Source organism: Pelodiscus sinensis, chromosome Z (assembly GCF_052426305.1).
Source record: "Pelodiscus sinensis isolate ZL-2025 chromosome Z, ASM5242630v1, whole genome shotgun sequence".
Lineage (NCBI taxonomy): Eukaryota > Metazoa > Chordata > Testudines > Trionychidae > Pelodiscus > Pelodiscus sinensis.
Genome location: NC_143085.1, coordinates 28,909,799 through 28,922,051, shown reverse-complemented (window position 1 = coordinate 28,922,051; position 12,253 = coordinate 28,909,799). Strand labels below are relative to the sequence as shown.

General features: G+C 37.0%; 1 protein-coding gene across 1 annotated transcript in view; it reads left to right on the top strand.

Annotated features, from left to right (window-relative positions):
- The window catches only part of GTF2H3 (general transcription factor IIH subunit 3), a 15,705-nt gene extending 3,452 nt beyond the window's left edge, over nucleotides 1-12,253 (top strand). Inside the window, exons 3-13 of the mRNA XM_075898531.2 lie at nucleotides 1,872-1,978; nucleotides 2,606-2,769; nucleotides 6,152-6,214; nucleotides 6,499-6,528; nucleotides 7,610-7,638; nucleotides 7,731-7,805; nucleotides 8,277-8,330; nucleotides 9,467-9,535; nucleotides 10,652-10,787; nucleotides 10,883-10,919; nucleotides 11,010-12,253. Coding sequence (XP_075754646.1) covers nucleotides 1,872-1,978; nucleotides 2,606-2,769; nucleotides 6,152-6,214; nucleotides 6,499-6,528; nucleotides 7,610-7,638; nucleotides 7,731-7,805; nucleotides 8,277-8,330; nucleotides 9,467-9,535; nucleotides 10,652-10,787; nucleotides 10,883-10,919; nucleotides 11,010-11,079 — 834 coding nt within the window. The 3' untranslated portion in view covers nucleotides 11,080-12,253. The remainder of the gene's footprint in view (nucleotides 1-1,871; nucleotides 1,979-2,605; nucleotides 2,770-6,151; nucleotides 6,215-6,498; nucleotides 6,529-7,609; nucleotides 7,639-7,730; nucleotides 7,806-8,276; nucleotides 8,331-9,466; nucleotides 9,536-10,651; nucleotides 10,788-10,882; nucleotides 10,920-11,009) is intronic.

Here is a 12,253-nt window from a genome sequence, read left to right as displayed (position 1 = left end):
CATCTTTACGCAGTATTCAAGATGTGAGCATACTATAGATTTATATAGAGGCAATAAGATATTCTTGTCTTATTCTCTATTCCGTTAAAATGATTCCTAATGTTCTTTTTGCCTTTTTCACTGCTGTTGCACACTGAGTGGATGTTTTCAGAGAACTATCCACAATGATTCTAAGATCTCTCTCTTGAGTGGAGATAGCTAAATTAGCCCCCAACATATTGTATGTATAGTTAGGATTATTTTTTCCAATGTGCATTACTTTACATTTTACAACATTCAGTTTTATTTGCCATTTTGTTGCCCAATCAATTAGTTTGGGGAGATCTTTTTGAAGCTATTCATAGTCTGCTTTGTTCTTAACTATCTTGAGCAGTTTAATATCATTTGCAGCTTTTGCCACCTCACTGTATACCCTATTCTTCAGATCATTTATAAATAGGTTAAGTAGGATTGGTCCCAGTACAAGATCCTTGGGGAACAGCATTAGTTACCTCTTTCCATTCTGAAAACTGACCATTTATTCCTACCCTTTGTTTCCTATCTTTTAACCAGTTATCAATCTATGAGAGAACCTTCCCTCTTAGACAACTAACTTTACTTAAGAACCTTTGGTGAGGCACCTTGCCAAAAGCTTTCTGGAAGTCTAAGTACACTATCCACTGGATCTCCCTTGTTCATTTAGTTTCTCCGCAATGATCTTATCATCTTTGAATGCTTCTTTAGCATCTTGATCGTCCAGTGACCCCACTGGTTGTTTAGCAGGCTTCCTGCTTCAGATGTACTTACACATTTTGCTATTACTTTTTGAGTTTTTGGCTAGCTGTTCTTCAAACTTCTTTTTGGCTTTCCTTATTATATTTTTACACTTAAATTGGACAGAGTTTGTTCCTTACTGTTTTCCTCGCTAGGATTGAACTTTGACTTTTTAAATGATGCCTTTTTATCTCTCACTGTTGTGTCTAATGCCCTTTTAAATACATGATATGCTGGATTGATTTGCGCTGCAGCATTTTGTCTAACCGAATATAAGGCATCTGAAGAAGTGGGTTGTGCCTACAGAAGTTCATGATACCATCTACATTGTTTGTTAGTGTCTAAGGTGTTGTTGGACTATTTGTTGTTTTTTAATTTTTTTCTGAATACAAGATAAGAGTGTTGGGTACTTCTGAATTCTAATCCCAGCTGTTGTCACTGACCTGCTCTGTAAGCTTTGATCAAGTAACTTAGTCTGATATTTTCAAAATTGGCCAGTAATTTTAAGATCCTTGAATTGAGACATCTTGGGCCTGATTTTTAGGAGTGTTATACACTCAAAACTCTAATTGAAATCAGTATAAATTGCTCAGCACCACTGAAAAACAAACTGTTAGTATCTCAGGGTGGACATGCATATTTGATTAGAGGACGCTTGAAAATTGTAAAATCTCTATTCCTTGGTTTCCTTATCCTTAAAACTGGGATAATAATGCCTATATCACAGAGTTCTTGTTAACTAGTTAATCTTTGATGATGCTGAACCCTATATAAAAGATATTCCAATATCAAACATATTCCGGAGTATCACAATGAATATTAGCAGTTCTGGAGTGTGTCAGTCTCTCTTATAATATTTATTTAATTTCCATTTGTGTCTCTGTATGCACATATAAAGAAATCGAAAAACATTTTCCAATCACTTTCCTACCTCCTGTAGAGATTGTCTGTTTCTTGAATTTTATGTTCTCTCCCTTGTAAATTCCAAACCTAAGTGAAAATATTACTTATGTGCAGATTTTTAAAAAGTTATTTTATTTAAATGTGGTGGCTCCTATGGTATATCTATATTTCTGAGCTTTTCACAATGTCCTTTCTTGTTTTTCTTTTTTGAACAGTTTACATTATCAAAATGCCTGGATGCAGTAATGGTGATGGGAAATTCACATCTATTTATGAATCGGAACAACAAACTTGCTGTAATAGCAAGTCATACACAAGAAAGGTACAGTAACTTTCTTATATCAGTGTAATTTTTATTTGTAAAACTTCCCATCACACATGTTTGTTTTGAATAGCTCAGTGTGCTGAAGAGAGTAATTCAAACCAAGGGTAAAATGTATGATCTATTAAATACCCTCTTCAGAAAACAAATTAGTAAAAACAGCAGGAGACAAGAGAGGGTTCTGGTTTTAGTGATTATTGAATGCAAAAGAAAATAAGAGTAAGGCATTATGAAAAGAAAAAGGTGAAGAAAAACAGCTTTTGAAATTAAAAATAATCTTTATTTCAAAATGGAGAGAGAGAGACTGGTAACAAAAGAGGTACAAGTTCCCTTCCTGGAGATTGTCAAAACAACACAATGATTGCTGTGTTAAGAAATGAGGGGAAGATGGTTTCTGAATACTAGTTCCCAACAGGATGATTATCAAAGAGAAAGTATTTAATATTGGTGGGGCTTATAGCATTTAGGGTTTTGTAAACATGGTTCTTATGTAGTTAGGTTGTTAGTGTCCCCGGGCAGCAAGAATTATTAGGAATGAAATCTTGTTTGAGTGGTTCAATTTGTGGGTGTTCATCTATTTTGCTAAAAACAAATTATTAATACTATGCTGCTCTTTCTCGCTTTTAGTCGTTTCTTGTACCCTGGAAAACACTGGGCATTTGCAGATCTCTTTGGAGATGGTGGTAGTTTTGTTGAATCTGTTTGCTCTGGCAGCAAAGATGGTAAATACGAATTATTAACAGCAGGAAATGAAGTAATCACAGAGGAAATTAAAGACCTGATGACAAAAAGTAAGATGATCTTTTGTTAAAAAGTATAGCCATTTTGATTAATTTGGTTCCACATCCTCATTACTTTTTTTAAATTGCTATTAAAATATCATAAGACTGCGCATACTATGTCAAGCCAAAGGTCCATCTAACCCAGTATTCTGTCTTCTGACAATAACCAATGCCAGGTGCCCTAGAGTGAAAGAGTGATCCTTTCCCTATGACCCATTTCCAGCTTATAACAAACAGAGGCTTGTCCTCCACGAATTTATCTAGCTCTTTTTTAACCCTGTTATTGTCTTGGACCTCACAACGTCTTCTGGCAAGGAGTTCCACAGGTTGACTGTGTGTTGTGTGAAGAAATATTTATTTTTTGTTTGTTTTAAACCTACCTATTAATTTCATTTGGTGACACCTTGTTCTTGTAATTTACTCATTCCCATAACACTCTTCTTTATTCACTTTTTCCATAAGTCATGGTTTTATAGGCTTCTATCATATTCCTCTCTCCCCTTAATCAAATTTTTTCCAAGCTGAAAAATCCAGTCTTTCTCACCTCTTCTCATATGTCAGCTGTTTCATACTCCTAATAATTTAGTTCCTCTTTTCTGAACTATTTCCAATGCCAAGATCCTTTTTTGAGATGAGACGAGATGACTACATCTGCATGTAATAGTCAAGATGAGAGTATATCATGGATTTCTTATAGACACAGGAGGATATTTTCTGTCTTCTTGTCTATTCCTTTAATGATTCCCAACATTCTGTTTGCTTTTTTGACTGTTGGTATACATTGAATGGATGTTTTCAGAGAACTGTCCATAATGATTCCAATAACTCTCTCTTGAGTGGTAATAGCTAATTTTATATGTCAACTATATCATTTTATATGTATAGTTGGGATTAAGTTTTCCAACATGCACTCTTTTGCATTAATCAGCATTAAAATTCATCTGCCATTTTGTTGCCAAATCTCCTAGTTTTGTGAGACCCCGTTGAAGCTTTTCACAGTTTGCTTTGGGTTTTATACTTTTAGCAGTTGTCACCTCACTGTTTATCCTTATCTCCAGATAATTTATGAATATGTTGAATAGAATTGGTCCCAATACAGACCGGGACACCACTAGTTACCTCTCTCTACTCTGAAAACTTAGCATTTATTCCTAATCCTTTATTTCCTATCTTTTAACCAGTTATCACTCCATGAGAGGACCTTCCCTCTTATCTTTCTTAGATGTCATGGGATACTAGTTTGCAATGTTATGTGAAAAGGACATTGCTAAGGAGATGAAGTTCCACATTTTATCTCTTTATAATCTATATTATTATAAAAGGAGAGTTGTCCATCATGCCATTTGTCACAGAGAACGTTGGAGAATACACAGGAATACACTGGAAGGCCTCCGCGACTCCCCCTTCTCCCCCCACGTGTCATGTGAAAAGTGGCACGCCTCCCCCCCACACCCAAGTGGAATGTGTCTTGAAAAGCAGTACAATGGTGGCGTGCAGAATAAAAATGCAAGTGGCTGCCAGTAAGTCAGTTGGTGAGCTGTGTGGTGGCAGAGTGGGGGAGGGAAGAATAAATAGGGTAGGTAGGGCTTTGCTGATGGCTTCTGTTTCTTTCTCCCACACCCCTGCACTGAAGTGGGATGTGAAAAGCATCACATATTCCTCCTGCACAAAAGTGGGACATGAGGCTTGAAAAGCAACACAATGGAAAGTGCGGGAAAAAAATATAAGTGGCGGGACTTGGTACCTCCCAAGCAAGTGGCCAGCAGGTATGGCGAGGAGCTAGCAGCAGTAGTGGTACAATGCACCTGGGGCCCTGCATTGCTCCTGTGTCCTGCAGGTGGCCTGTCTGGCAGGTGGGGATAGCAGGGGCAGCAGAGTACGGCAGGAGGCAGTGCCTCACAGTCCATTGAGTAGCTGCTGCCGTGGCACAATGAATGACTTAAAGAGACTAGGACTTTTCAGCTTAGAAAAGAGGAGACTAAGGGAGGATATGATAGAGGTATTTAAAATCATGAGTGGTGTGGAGAAAGTGAATAAGGAAAAGTTATTTACTTGTTCCCATAATATAAGAACGAGGGGCCACCAAATAAAATTAATCGGCTGCAGGTTTAAAACAAATAAAAGAAAGTTATTCACACAGCGCACAGTCAACCTGTGGAACTGCTTGCCTGAGAAGGTTGTGAAGGCTAGGACTATAACAAGGTTTAAAAAAGAGCTAGATAAATTCATGGAGGTTAAGTCCATTAATGGCTATTAGCCAGGATGGATAAGGAATGGTGTCCCTAGCCTCTGTTTGTCAGAGGGTGGAGATGGATAGCAAGAGAGAGAACTCTATTCGGTTCACTCCCTCTGGGGCACCTGCCATTGGCCACTGTCGGCGGACAGGATACTGGGCTGGATGGACCTTTGGTTTGACCTAGTATGGCCATTTTTATGTTCTTCTCCAAGTGGCACGTTGGTCCTAAGGAAAAAAAGAAGTGGGAGATGCTGTGAGCAGTGGAGCTGGTGGTAAATCCCTGACTACTGCGCTCTACCATCTCTCCCTTGGCCCCCCAAGTCAATGTCCCCCGGGTCTTCCTGTGCCCTACCTCTCCCCCCTTCATGCCGCTTACTTGCCTGCCCTACATTACTGCCACATCATCCTGTCTCTGCCGCCTCTCAGCCCGCTGCACTGAAGCCATGAGACAGGGCTTGGCTAGTGGTTATAATGTACTTGGGAGCTGGGTTGCTAAGACAGGTGTACAGCTGGTTAGAACACACATGAAACATGTTGTCCTATTCTAGGCAGCTGTATACCAGAAAGCTTTAATGAAGCTGGAGGGAGGGGCAAAAGAAACAAAATTAAAGGATTTATTTAATAAAGATTGAAATAATTAAGGTCATGATGCCTGTCTACAGATCTCAATGAAATAAAGGAAATCCCTTAGCCTAATATGAATAATTACAAAATCACTGGTAAGAGCCCTAGCAACTGATGGAAGCTTCTTTGCATTTTTCTTCTGAAGTTTATTCTCCATCACTCCATAGTTTATTAATGTGCAAGAATTTGCTTCAGGTCAGTGGGATACTGAATTATTTAACCTCTATTTAGGCCTATGTTTTAATGTTGTTTGCTCAAGACACAATTCAGGTTAAAGCGACAAGGAGTGCTGTGGCACCTTATAGACTAACAGATGTATCGGAACATAAGCTTTCGTGGGCAAAGACCCACTTCATCAGATGCATGCTTATGCTCCAATACATCTGTTAGTCTACAAGGTGCCACAGGACTCCTTGTCACTTTTACAGATCCAGACTAACATGGCTACCCCTCTGATACTTGAATTCAAGAAATGTTTAGTTTTCAAATACTTTGTACAAAGATAATGTCTGTATATTTTTTGTGTTATAGCTGACATGAAGGGCCAGCAAACAGAAACTTTGTTGGCTGGATCCCTTGCCAAAGCACTTTGTTGTATCCTTTTTAATATTGGAATTTTCAAAATCTGTCTGTCTTATTTTTGAACTCTTTGTAGTAGCATTCTATGTTAGAATATTGTTAGTTTATTATGGTAAAGTTATGACTTATGAGTATAATACCATCAGATCAGAAAGTTCAGTAAAGTGTTGATAAAAGAGGGTAAAATAGTTAAGTGCCAGTCATTCATTTTCTGTCTATTTTAATGTGTTTTGGAAAGCTTAGATCTGTTTCTCAGATGTTCCTAGAATAAAACGTTTCCTGAATATCAAGTGTAATAGATATCCACAGGATGAACAAGGAAGTAAAAGGTATGTGTCTTTTTTTTCTACTGGAATATTTACCTGAGTTTGCAGGGGTGTGTCTGTGTGTGAGGGGAAGGAAACATACTGAACTTTTCTCAAATGGCAGCAGTGGGAAGTACTGCTTCTGCTAATCATTTAAACCTGCCCAATTTGAGTCCTGATTGAAGATTGGTATTATAGGAGTTGACATGTGTAACAGGATGTGCTGAGTCAGGAGCTAATTAAGCATCTTATCACTGTAATACCCATAGTGTATATTAAGTGGGACCTAACAGAAAGACTGGTAGTTAGAAAGAAGGTGTCAATTAACTGAATAACTTTACAACTGAGGGGCTAATGGAAGTAGATGGGTTATATAAATTGACAAGAAGGAAGAGTGGGGACCTTGAAGAAAGGCTGAAATGGGCAGAACTAGGTGCTGCTAGTGCTGTTCTCTTCCCTAGAGGCAAATGGGGCAGCTGGCTATGAAATGTAAACACGTGTAAGTAACACTGCAGACTGTGACCTGCTGAAAGACTATAAGAAAGCTCGATTTAGGTGAAGGAAACCTGGAGTAGTTGTGGTCTATGATTAAGGCCTAGAATGACTCTTGGGGGATCACCTCATGACACTGTCATTAAGTTGATTTTTGTGACAGCAAATTAATACATCCATTTTTGTTGGTGATTTTGAGATGTGGACATCTGTGCACTGAACTGAAATTACAGACCAGAAACCCTTTAGGATGACTGTCACATGCTCGTGACTTGGCCTGTTTTTGAACCAGTGAACTATCAATGAGAGATTGGAATTCCCTTGCTTTGCACCAGCAGGTTGCTTTTTGAGACTGAATGAATGCCATGGTATCTGCTTTCACACCAGTGCAGAACTGAACTAAGTCTGCTGTTGTTTATCAGATTTTTCTTTCTTGTTCTTTTCATGATGCTTGGTCTTCTCAATATACCAATAAAGCAGTTTCTCCTGTACCTGCTTAAAGTGAGAGGTGTAAATGTATACTATACAATTGCAAAAAAAATAAAAAACTGGAGGCTAATCTATGGAGTAAGTGTGAAACTCTAATGCCTGTTTCTTTATCTCTAATATGTAGCCAACCAAGAAATTAAATCAAGAATTTTGGTAAGAGCTTCTGTATTTAAATTTTTAATGAGCCTTGAAATCCAGTAATAGTATTATTGTGTAGGCTAACAGGTGTCAATTGCTTTACCTAGATCATAAAAGCTTCAGAAGACAGTGCTTTACAATATATGAATTTCATGAATGTGATCTTTGCAGCACAGAAACAGGTGAAGTTGTTATTTTATTGTGCTAAATTTTCAATTACTTCAATATTAATATGTAAACACAAGGTTGACTATCTCCATTCTCTGAGCATCATCTTGCTATGGAAGGAGACAGTCAAGTTAAAATGTAGATCCAGGTCACCACACTGTAACAGCAAATGGTCACCACTTCAGTCCCAAATGACTGCTGAACTGTACCTGCTATATCTTAGAATTAGATACTACATATTAGGTAAGCTTCATCTGCGGTCCTTCCCATATTGTCAGTTATTGGACAGGGAAGGCTGGATGATGTGGTATGTGCTATGGTTAAAGAGAGAGACTGTTTTTGGGGCTGAAGGCCCATAGTCTCAGCAGTCTGTTCATATGTGACATACAACTGAAATAGATCTCAGCAGTAATGCTAATGGAGAGTTATATTTATTGTAGTACTATAATTTCCATTTTCTATAAGCCTCATCTTTTTGGTTTCAGAATATTTTAATTGATGCCTGTGTTTTGGATTCTGATTCAGGACTTCTGCAGCAGGTATACTATAAATATTTTTATTACTCATTGTTTATGTTGGGTCAAAGGCAGGGATGTTAAGTACCCGTTAATTAAGTAATTGAGTAGTCGATGGATTAGTTGATGGGGGGGAGGTGCTCCTGCTGCAGCTTTGCACTTTAAGGGTGTGTTTAGACTACAGGTTGTTGTTTTTTAAAGTGACCTTTTTTTGAAAAAACTTCACCTGCATCTAGACTGCTGCTGCGTTCTTTTGAAATTAAATAGAAAAAACCAGCAGTTTTTTCGACTGTGGAAAACCTCATTTTACGAGGAATAACGCCTTTTTTCAAAAGTTCTCTTTTGAAAAAAGGCGTTATTGAACACACATCGTGCTTTTTTGAAAGAGAGCATCCAGACTGCCTGGGTGCTGTCTTTCGAAAAAGTGTCTCTCTCTTTCGAAAATACTGGTTGCTGTCTAGACGATCTCTTTCAAAAGAAACTTTTTTGAAAGATTCTTTCGAAGAAGCCTCTTTTGAAAGAGGCTTGTAGTCTAGACATAGCCTAAATGTAGTAAGAACTGTTCCCTATTTATCAAACACTGATTGCTGGAAACTATTGCCCTCCTTCCACGGATAAAAATGTGTTGAGTAGACAGTGGTTTTGGTAGTATATGTGGATCAAGAATCTTAAAGTAGTATAGGACAAGAAACTATTTTTATTTATTTTATATAAATTGTTCTCTCCTTAATCAATAATCAGTTTTAAAATCTCAACTGTAAATCAGACAAAAAATATTTTCAGGTGTATAAGCAATGTAAGAACAGCTATGGTTTCTTTAAGAAACTTATTAAAAATAAAGTTGGCTGTATATCTAAGATTGAGGTCCATCAGTAGCTACTTGTTTCTAACATTTTTCCCTTATTGCATTACTAAAGAGAGGAAAGACATTTTCTTGCTCATCTCTCTCATCATGCAGAATCCTTCCCTTTTAAGTTTCCCTTGTTCAAAACCCAGGGATAGAAATATCTGGGATAAACAACTTCTTTGGGATCTGAAATCTGTGGGACTTGAAAAATGTGTGGCGCTTTTTTTTAACCTTTCCGTAGCATGTAGTAATTTCTGTTCACGTTTGTGTCAAATTGTTCCTATGGTAAGTGTTTGCATCATGTGCTTTCCAGGCTTGTGACATTACAGGAGGCATATATTTGAAAGTACCCCAGATGCCATCACTTTTACAGTATTTACTGGTAAGTTAACTTGAGGGCTGTTCCTGCTCTTGTTGAACTCAGTTGTAAAATTCCTCTTGACTTTGTTGAAAGCAGGACCAGACTCTTTGAGCTGACACGGAATTGAGAGTTGGGAATTTTGACTGATCAAAGTGATCCAGCTATTTGATCTACTATTTCAGTATTCGCTGCAGCAGGAGATAATTGATAAGCATCGCAAGGGACAGGCTTTGCTGGAGGGCTTTCAGACTTGGCTTGTGTAATTAGGTATGATGCTTCAGTGTGGTGAAGGGAAACCCTAGTAGAAGACTGGAAAATCGGACAAGGGGAAATATCTCTCATAGTATTTAAGAATATCACTTATCTGAAGTGCTGATGCATAAGATTGATTTTGCATGGAGAGACTTGGTGGGAAATGACAATATGATAAGCTTTTACTACTGGGTTGTTGGTTCCACTCCAGGCCAGGCTGGTAATAACTGAAAGTTACAGATAACTGATGGCTGTTCTTTGGTGTATTTGAAATTAATTGATTTAGTCCAATTCCTAGTGGACAAGTGCTAATAATGCAGAACCCATCAAAATTTGACAACAACTGGCAATCTGGTTAGTATTTGCAGTATAATATCCAGTGACTGAATGGACCATGATGACTGAAGAATTCTCTTGCCTGCAGAGGTATTTGCAGCAGAATAGAATTTCAGACATGATGGTGGTAGTAGGAGGGAGTGAGGAGCAGTGAACCTTCCATGACTATTCTTTATTGGTTCTGTGGATACATTTTTTTATTTCTCTCTGGAGGTATAATTCTGGCACCTCTGTCCCCATTAAACTCACATATGGTTCAAATTGATGTTGAATGAATTGTAATATCTTAAAATGACTTGATTTTTAAAAGAGCATTTTTTATTTATTGCAATATGAGTATAAAAACATTTCCTGGAAGGTAAATGAGAACAAAATTCCCTTCTTGCTCAAATTCCTTAATGACTTGGTACAGTCATAGAGGCGAGTTTCTTTGGCAGATGGGAAGGTAACTTTTTTCTCTGCAGTAATTTTGGTATATATAGCAAAGCGTACTTTAACATAATAGTTTCCTCCCAGATTCTAAAATTCCCCTCTCTTTAATTTATACAGTGGGTATTTCTTCCTGATCAAGACCAAAGATCCCAACTAATCCTTCCACCCCCCATTCATGTTGACTATCGAGCAGCTTGCTTCTGTCATCGAAATCTCATTGAAATAGGCTATGTCTGCTCTGTGTGTTTGTCAAGTAAGTTTTACAAATATATTTAACAGAACTGACCTAATTTCTCTTGTTTCAAGGTAATTATTTTAGTGAAATTGACCTATTCTTTTATTTTCCAGTATTCTGCAACTTCAGCCCTATATGTAGCACATGCGAGTAAGTGCTTTTCTTGATTTTTGTTTGCTTATGTAGGCTAAATGTAGAAATATATTTAGCATATCTTATTTTTAATTTCTTGTATTTCAGGACTGCTTTTAAGATTTCATTACCACCTGTCATGAAGGCCAAGAAAAAGAAACTAAAATTAGCTGTATAACAAAGTTATAAAAAAACACCATTACTTCTTGCATGTACCTGGAGTTGGTGGCATTTTTATAAGGTGAAATAAATTGTTCACATTGTACAAATCTACATTGCTAAACATTTAAAAACATCAAAGAGGTTGTATGCACCTTCCTTGTAAATAGCAGATGGTTGTATTGGTGCATGGTTTGTATGATTTTAAAATCAAATCTCCTATTTGACCATTAGGAGTCAGAAACTGCTGCTTGTATAAGCAGAAGATGCCCTCACCATCATAAAACAACACAGCATCCCTAATTCTGTTTAGAGTCAGAGGCAGAATGTAAATACTTAGGCCCTGCTCCTGCATGCATGGTAAAGGTAAGCATGGTCATATATGCTTTGCAGGATCCATGCTGTAGTGGATTCTGCAGCTCTCTTTAGTACAATTTGTCATTTAGTTTTATTTGGGATGAGGCAAATTTTTGATATTTTTCCTTCCCTCTTCCCACTAAATTATTCCTTTTTAGTGGGCATTATCTGCTTTGTGTGTAATTCTTTGCTCACTTTGGTATCTTCTCCCAAAACAAAAGTAAACACAAAATTATTCATTTGAATAATCTATTAATGTTACAGAGATAAGTAATTTTCCTTTTAAAGTTTAATAAAAGAAAAATCTAGTATTTATTTTTCATTCATGTTTAAGGATTTAAGATATTTTGAAACTGGAAAACAGTTTAAATCTCTGGAATCTGATAGCAAGTTTCTTTTTTTAGGTTTGACTAATACCACGGAAAGATAATGTAGGAAGGCCTCTGTTATGAATTGATTTTTCCCTCTATCTCAGCAGGTGAATGCATGGTGCATGTTCTCAGTTTTCCAAATGTTATGTTTAAATCAAACAAACAAAAATCCCTAGTTTTGAATTCCTAACTGCATCTTTTGGTGTTTTAAATTACATTTAGTAATTGCTGTAGTAATCAGAGGCAATATGGGAATGTTTTCTAAATAGAAAACAGGATTGTAGATAAATTCTTTTTTAATGGTATATACAGGAGATGATTTATAGTATTTTCATCAGGTTAGATTGGGAAACCATTTTATTGAAAATGCTAATATTTTACTGGCTTGTTAGCTAAATGCAATTTTATGTGAAAACTGTATTTATAGTTTGTTTTTTATAAATATTTGTAATAAAGTGACTTTTT